Below are 8,389 nucleotides of genomic sequence, written 5' to 3' on the forward strand. Positions count from 1 at the left end.
ACCAGAGCCCTATTCCCTATATAGTGGTACTACTATAGACCAGAGCCCTATTCCCTATATAGTGAACTACTATAGACCAGAGACCTATTCCCTATATAGTGGTACTACTATAGACCAGAGCCCTATTCCCTATATAGTGGTACTACTATAGACCAGAGCCCTATTCCCTATATAGTGGTACTACTATAGACCAGAGCCCTATTCCCTATATAGTGGTACTACTATAGACCAGAGCCCTATTCCCTATATAGTGGTACTACTATAGACCAGAGTCCTATTCCCTATATAGTGGTACTACTATAGACCAGAGCCCTATTCCCTATATAGTGGTACTACTATAGACCAGAGCCCTATTCCCTATATAGTGGTACTACTATAGACCAGAGCCCTATTCCCTATATAGTGGTACTACTATAGACCAGAGTATGGCATATGGTGACTATCAGGGACTGTATTCAACAACAGACCAACCTGTTATCATCTCTGTCCCTCCCATCTTCAACAACAGACTAACCTGTTATCATCTCTGTCCCTCCCATCTTCAACAACAGACTAACCTGTTATCATCTCTGTCCCTCCCATCTTCAACAACAGACTAACCTGTTATCATCTCTGTCCCTCCCATCTTCAACAACAGACTAACCTGTTATCATCTCTGTCCCCTCCCATCTTCAACAACCGACTAACCTGTTATCATCTCTGTCCCTCCCATCTTCAACAACCGACTAACCTGTTATCATCTCTGTCCCTTCCCATCTTCAACAACAAACTAACCTGTTATCATCTCTGTCCCCTCCCATCTTCAACAACAGACCAACCTGTTATCATCTCTGTTTATATAGTGAATGGCTGACGTGGCTTCTGACTGAGGAGAGCATATAGGGGGCGTCCCAATAATATCTCCTGAAGTATTATATTCATATTTATTTATACCAAGTCATTTCCTTTTTAAAAACCTGTGCAGGGAAATGAACAAGTGCACACTCTGGGAGGACGGAGAGATGATTGGGGACACACCTATGTCGCTATCAATCATCCAAAATCCCCCATGAGCCAATAGGAACGTTTAGGTGACGATTGTGATCCCACCTTTTAAGATCAAGAGTTCCCCCCTCTCTCTCTCTCTGTCTCTCTCTCTCTCTCTCTCTCTCTCTCTCTGTCTCTCTCTCTCTCTCATGAAAACCACGGAAAGTGTGTATGTATGGGTGTGTAAACACGGTCGTTTTTTATTCTTAGCATCATCATCATCATCATCACATCGTGACAAACACAACAAGGTTGTTAGTTAAGGCATGTGCATAGCAGTCTGAGCTGTGTTTTAAACCAGAGTAGAAAACACCAGTCTGAGCTGTGTTTGATACCAGAGTAGAAAACACCAGTCTGAGCTGTGTTTGATACCAGAGTAGAAAACACCAGTCAGAGCTGTGTTTGATACCAGAGTAGAAAACACCAGTCAGATCTGTGTTTGATACCAGAGTAGAAAACACCAGTCAGAGCTGTGTTTGATACCAGAGTAGAAAACACCAGTCAGAGCTGTGTTTGATACCAGAGTAGAAAACACCAGTCAGAGCTGTGTTTGATACCAGAGTAGAAAACACCAGTCAGAGCTGTGTTTTAAACCAGGGTAGAAAACACCAGTCTGAGTTGTGTTTTAAACCAGAGTAGAAAACACCAGTCAGAGCTGTGTTTGATACCAGAGTAGAAAACACCAGTCAGAGCTGTGCTTGATACCAGAGTAGAAAACACCAGTCAGAGCTGTGTTTTAAACCAGAGTAGAAAACACCAGTCTGAGCTGTGTTTTAAACCAGAGTAGAAAACACCAGTCAGAGCTGTGCTTTAAACCAGAGTAGAAAACACCAGTCAGAGCTGTGTTTAAACCAGAGTAGAAAACACCAGTCAGAGCTGTGTTTTAAACCAGAGTAGAAAACACCAGTCAGAGCTGTGTTTTAAACCAGAGTAGAAAACACCAAGTCAGAGCTGTGTTTGAAACCAGAGTAGAAAACACCAGTCAGAGCTGTGCTTTACACCAGAGTAGAAAACACCAGTCGGAACAGTGTTTTAAACCACACAGAGGGACTACTATGTACACAGCCAAGTGCTTCCCTCTTCTCATAGAGGTAGAAAGAGAACTCATCAGACCAGGTTATATCCATCTACAGCCCTCTTTCTACCTCTATGCTCTTTCTCTAATAATGGTACATGGGGCCAGCCCTGTTCTAGAATCACCATCTGTTCTAGAATCACCATCTGTTCTAGAATCAACATATATTCTAGAATCAACATATGTTCTAGAATCAACATATGTTCTAGAATCAACATATGTTCTAGAATCCGCCCCTGTTCTAGAATCCGCCCCTGTTCTAGAATCCACCCCTGTTCTAGAATCCGCCCCTGTTCTAGAATCCGCCCCTGTTCTAGAATCCACCCCTGTTCTAGAATCCACCCCTGTTCTAGAAGCACCACTGTTGTCAACTAGGGTTTTGCAGGTACAGAGGGTTAGTTTGAGGGGACTGAGGGGTGGTTATATTTGGTTAGTTTGAGGGGCGTCAGGGATGTTATGGTCTGGGCGTTTCAGGCGGTGTGAGCGTCTCCGTCGGGGCTGAAGTAGTACCTAACGGGGGGTCCAGGAAGGTCCTCATCACCATCTGACTCTGGAGCGAAGGACACGGTCAGGTCAACATAGCGACGGTCTACAGACGGTTTGATCAACTTCTGCATCCTGGGAGAGGAGGGAGGGGGGGGGGGGGGGAGATGGGGGGAGGGAGGAGAAGGAGGGAGGAGATGGTGAGGGAGGAGAGGGAGGAGAGGGGGGAGGGAGGAGAGGGGGGAGGGAGGAGAGTTGGGAGGAGATGGTGGAGGGAGGAGAGGGTGGAGGGAGGAGAGGGAGGGGGGAGAGGGGGAGGGGGGAGGGAGAAGAGGGGGAGGGAGGAGAGGGGTAGGGAGGAGAGGAGGGAGGAGAGGGGGAGGGAGGAGAGGGAGGAGGGGGGGGGGAGACGAGGGAGGAGAGGGGGAGGGAGGAGAGGGAGGAGAGGGGGAGGGAGGAGACGAGGGAGGAGAGGGGGAGGGAGGAGACGAGGGAGGAGAGGGGGAGGGAGGAGAGGGAGGAGATGGGGAGGGAGGAGAGGGAGGAAGGGGAGGAGAGGGAGGAGGGAGTAGAGGGAGGAAGGGGAGGAGAGGGGGGGAGGGAAGAGAGGGAGGAGAGGGGGGAGGGTGGGGGAGAGGGAGGAGGAGAGGGGGGAGGGAGGAGAGGAGAATGAGAGACTAAGATTCACAGTGATTCAGGAGGACAGTGTGTGTGTGTGTGTGTGTGTGTGTGTGTGTGTGTGTGTGTACGTGTGTGTGTGTGTGTGTGTACGTGTGTGTGTACGTGTGTGTGTGTGTACGTGTGTGTGTGTGTGTGTGTATGTGTGCTTACGTTAGTTTCAGTCTCTTGTTGTGTCCTGGCATCACAGGAACATAGAGCATCTTCACTCCATGGACAACCATGGTAGGTTCTATCCCATAATTCACCTGTAATACAACACAGTCAACACCATGGTAGGACCTATCCCATAATTCACCTGTAATACAACAGTCAACACCATGGTAGGATCTATCCCATAATACAACACAGTCAACACCATGGTATGTTCTATCCCATAATACAACACAGTCAACACCATGGTAGGTTCTATCCCATAATTCACCTGTAATACAACAGTCAACATCATGGTAGGATCTATCCCATAATACAACACAGTCAACACCATGGTAGGTTCTATCCCATAATTCACCTGTAATACAACAGTCAACACCATGGTAGGATCTATCCCATAATACCACACAGTCAACACCATGGTAGGATCTATCCCATAATACCACACAGTCAACACCATGGTAGGATCTATCCCATAATACCACACAGTCAACACCATGGTAGGATCTATCCCATAATACCACACAGTCAACACCATGGTAGGGCTCTATCCCATAATACCACACAGTCAACACCATGGTATGTTCTATCCCATAATACAACACAGTCAACACCATGGTAGGTTCTATCCCATAATTCACCTGTAATACAACAGTCAACACCATGGTAGGATCTATCCCATAATACAACACAGTCAACACCATGGTAGGATCTATCCCATAATTCACCTGTAATACAACAGTCAACACCATGGTAGGATCTATCCCATAATACCACACAGTCAACACCATGGTATGTTCTATCCCATAATACAACACAGTCAACACCATGGTAGGTTCTATCCCATAATTCACCTGTAATACAACACAGTCAACACCATGGTAGGTTCTATCCCATAATTCACCTGTAATACAACACAGTCAACACCATGGTAGGTTCTATCCCATAATACACCTGTAATACAACACAGTCAACACCATGGTAGGATCTATCCCATAATTCACCTGTAATACAGCACAGTCAACACCATGGTAGGATATATCCCATAATACCACACAGTCAACACCATGGTAGGTTCTATCCCATAATACCACACAGTCAACACCATGGTAGGTTCTATCCCATAATACAACACAGTCAACACCATGGTAGGATCTATCCCATAATTCACCTGTAATACAACAGTCAAAACCATGGTAGGATCTATCCCATAATACAACACAGTCAAAACCATGGTAGGATCTATCCCATAATACAACACAGTCAACACCATGGTAGGATCTATCCCATAATACAACACAGTCAACACCATGGTAGGTTCTATCCCATACTTCTCCTGTAATACAACACAGTCAACACCATGGTAGGATCTATCCCATAATACAACACAGTCAACACCATGGTAGGCTCTATCCCATAATTCACCTGTAATACAACACAGTCAACACCATGGTAGGTTCTATCCCATAATACACCTGTCAAACAACACAGTCAACACCATGGTAAGATATATCCCATAATACAACACAGTCAACACCATGGTAGGTTCTATCCAATAATTCACCTGTAATACAACACAGTCAACACCATGGTAGGTTCTATCCCATAATACACCTGTAATACAACACAGTCAACACCATGGTAGGCTCTATCCCATAATACAATACAGTCAACACCATGGTAGGATCTATCCCATAATACAACGCAGTCAACCCCATGGTAGGATCTATCCCATAATACCACACAGTCAACACCATGGTAGGCTCTATCCCATAATACAACACAGTCAACACCATGGTAGGCTCTATCCCATAATTCACCTGTAATACAACAGTCAAAACCATGGTAGGATCTATCCCATAATACAACACAGTCAACACCATGGTAGGTTCTATCCCATAATTCACCTGTAATACAACAGTCAAAACCATGGTAGGATCTATCCCATAATACAACACAGTCAACACCATGGTAGGATCTATCCCATAATTCACCTGTAATACAACAGTCAAAACCATGGTAGGATCTATCCCATAATACAACACAGTCAACACCATGGTAGGACCTATCCCATACTTCTCCTGTAATACAACACAGTCAACCCTATGGTAGGATCTATCCCATAATACAACACAGTCAACACCATGGTAGGCTCTATCCCATAATACAACACAGTCAACACCATGGCAGGCTCTATTCTATACTTAATTAATATAGTAATGAATGTGTCTCACCAACACTGCGTTGATGAAGTCAGAGAGGGAGAAGTGTTGGTGACCCCACACAGTCCAGCGGTCCCAGATAGAGAAAGAGATGTCTTCCCTGAGGAGGAGAACACACATTCAGGACTCAGTGACAGAAACAGGGAAACAGACAGAGAGAGAGAGAGAGACAGACACCGATAGAGAGAGAGGGAGACACTGATAGAGAGAGAGGGAGAGAGGGAGACAGAGAGAGAGGGAGAAAGAGATGTATTTTCTATCTGTACGTGTGTATGTACAGGTGTGTGTGTGTGTGTACAGGTGTGTGTTCAGGTGTGTGTGTGTGTGTGTACAGGTGTGTGTTCAGGTGTGTGTGTACAGGTGTGTGTGTTCAGGTGTGTGTGTACAGGTGTGTGTGTTCAGGTGTGTGTGTTCAGGTGTGTGTGTTCAGGTGTGTGTGTTCAGGTGTGTGTGTGTGTGTGTACAGGTGTGTGTACAGGTGTGTGTGTACAGGTGTGTGTGTACAGGTGTGTGTGTACAGGTGTGTGTGTACAGGTGTGTCTCTCCTACCTGATCTGTGTTCTCTTGACAGGTGCAGCCTCGGTGAGGACCATGACAGGAATGGCCAGGTTGAAGAAACAGTTGTTGAACGACTCAAACCCGTATCCTCCCACCACCTTCACCAGCTCCAACGACACCTGGGGACCACAGCACAACCACTCACTGACGACTCCCCAGACGACCCCCCAGACGACCCCCCCCCCCAGACGACCCCCCCCAGACGACCCCCCAGACGACTCCCAGACTACCCCCCCAGACGACTCCCCAGACGACCTCCCAGACGACCCCCCCCAGACGACCCCCCGACGACCTCCCAGACGACTCCCCCCAGACGACCTCCCAGACGACCTCCCAGACGACCCCTGCCAGACGACCCCCCCAGACGACTCCCAGACGACCCCCCCAGATGACCGCCCCCCAGACGACCCCCCAGACGACTCCCAGACGACCTCCCAGACGACTCCCCCCAGACGACCCCCCCCCAGACAACCTCCCAGACAACCCCCCCAGACGACACCCCCACGACGACCTCCCAGACGACTCCCAGACGACTCCCAGACAACCCCCCAGACAACCCCTCCCAGATGACTCCCCAGACGACTCCCAGACAACCCCCCAGACGACTCCCAGACGACTCCCAGACGACTCCCAGACGACTCCCAGACGACTCCCAGACGACTCCCAGACGACCCCCCAGACGACCCCCCAGACGACTCCCAGACGACTCACTTCAACAGCCAAAACTACACAGCGCTGAATTCATTGGTACGTTCTATTTAGTTCTGTGACTGAATCAGACAAGCAGATTCCGTAAAACCAATTCAACACCACGAAGAAGAGATCCAAGCTTTTTAAAGAACCCATTCAACTGATAAACATCTGATTCAGTCATTTCTACCATCTAAAACCATTACAGCTGGGAGTCTTCTTGGGTAAGTCTCTAAGCATCATTACAGCTGGGAGTCTTCTTGGGTAAGTCTCTAGGAGTCATTACAGCTGGGAGTCTTCCTGGATAAGTCTCTAGGAGTCATTACAGCTGGGAGTCTTCTTGGGTAAGTCTCTAGGAGTCATTACAGCTGGGAGTCTTCCTGGATAAGTCTCTAGGAGTCATTACAGCAGATTAGAGTCTTTCTTGGGTAAGTCTCTAGGAGTCATTACAGCTGGGAGTCTTCTTGGGTAAGTCTCTAAGAGTCATTACAGCAGATTAGAGTCTTCCTGGGTAAGTCTCTAGGAGTCATTACAGCTGGGAGTCTTCCTGGGTAAGTCTCTAGGAGTCATTACAGTTGGGAGTCTTCTTGGGTAAGTCTCTAGGAGTCATTACAGCTGGGAGTCTTCTTGGGTAAGTCTCTAGGAGTCATTATAGCTGGGAGTCTTCTTGGGTAAGTCTCTAGGAGTCATTACAGCTGGGAGTCTTCTTGGGTAAGTCTCTAGGAGTCATTACAGCAGATTAGAGTCTTCTTGGGTAAGTCTCTAAGAGTCATTACAGCAGATTAGAGTCTTCTTGGGTAAGTCTCTAAGAGTCATTACAGCAGATTAGAGTCTTCTTGGGTAAGTCTCTAAGAGCTTTACACACCCGGATTGTACAATATTAACCCATTATTATTTTCATAATTCTTCAAGCTCTGTCCAGACGGCCATTTAAGTCTTTCCATAAATTTACAAGGCTTGTAAAGGCCTTGTGCTGTGGTTTATTGTCCTGTTGAAAGGTGAATTTGTCTCCTAGTATCTGTTGGAAAGCAGACTGAACCATGTTTTCCTCTCAGATTTTACCTGCTTAGCTCTGTTCCGTTTGTTTAAAAAACACCCTTGCCGATGACAAGCATACCCAACACATGATGCAGCCACTACCTAGACCACCCTGGACCACAACTAGACCGCCCTGACCACCATGACCACAACTAGACCACCCTTGACCACCCTGACCACAACTAGACCACCCTCGACCACCCTGACCACAACTAGACTACCCTAGACCACAACTAGACCTCCCTAGACCACAACTAGACCTCCCTAGACCACCCTGACCACAACTAGACCACCCTAGACCACAACTAGACCACCCTAGACCACAACTAGACCACCCTCGACCACCCTGACCACCCTGACCACAACTAGACCACCCTGACCACAACTAGACCACCCTAGACCACAACTAGACCTCCCTAGACCACAACTAGACCACCCTCGACAACCCTGACCACAACTAGACCAC

General features: G+C 47.4%; 1 protein-coding gene across 1 annotated transcript in view; it reads right to left on the minus strand.

Moving 5' to 3' along the window:
• Window positions 1-1,198: 1,198 nt before the first annotated feature.
• LOC139395667 (ubiquitin-like modifier-activating enzyme 6) overlaps window positions 1,199-8,389 on the minus strand; it is a 39,371-nt gene continuing 32,180 nt past the window's right edge. Inside the window, exons 30-33 of the mRNA XM_071142994.1 lie at window positions 6,187-6,314; window positions 5,650-5,737; window positions 3,416-3,510; window positions 1,199-2,719 (exon numbers count right to left, since the gene is read on the minus strand). Coding sequence (XP_070999095.1) covers window positions 2,572-2,719; window positions 3,416-3,510; window positions 5,650-5,737; window positions 6,187-6,314 — 459 coding nt within the window. The 3' untranslated portion in view covers window positions 1,199-2,571. The remainder of the gene's footprint in view (window positions 2,720-3,415; window positions 3,511-5,649; window positions 5,738-6,186; window positions 6,315-8,389) is intronic.

The sequence above is a fragment of the Oncorhynchus clarkii genome, unplaced genomic scaffold, assembly GCF_045791955.1.
Source record: "Oncorhynchus clarkii lewisi isolate Uvic-CL-2024 unplaced genomic scaffold, UVic_Ocla_1.0 unplaced_contig_6398_pilon_pilon, whole genome shotgun sequence".
NCBI classification, from domain to species: Eukaryota; Metazoa; Chordata; class Actinopteri; order Salmoniformes; family Salmonidae; genus Oncorhynchus; species Oncorhynchus clarkii.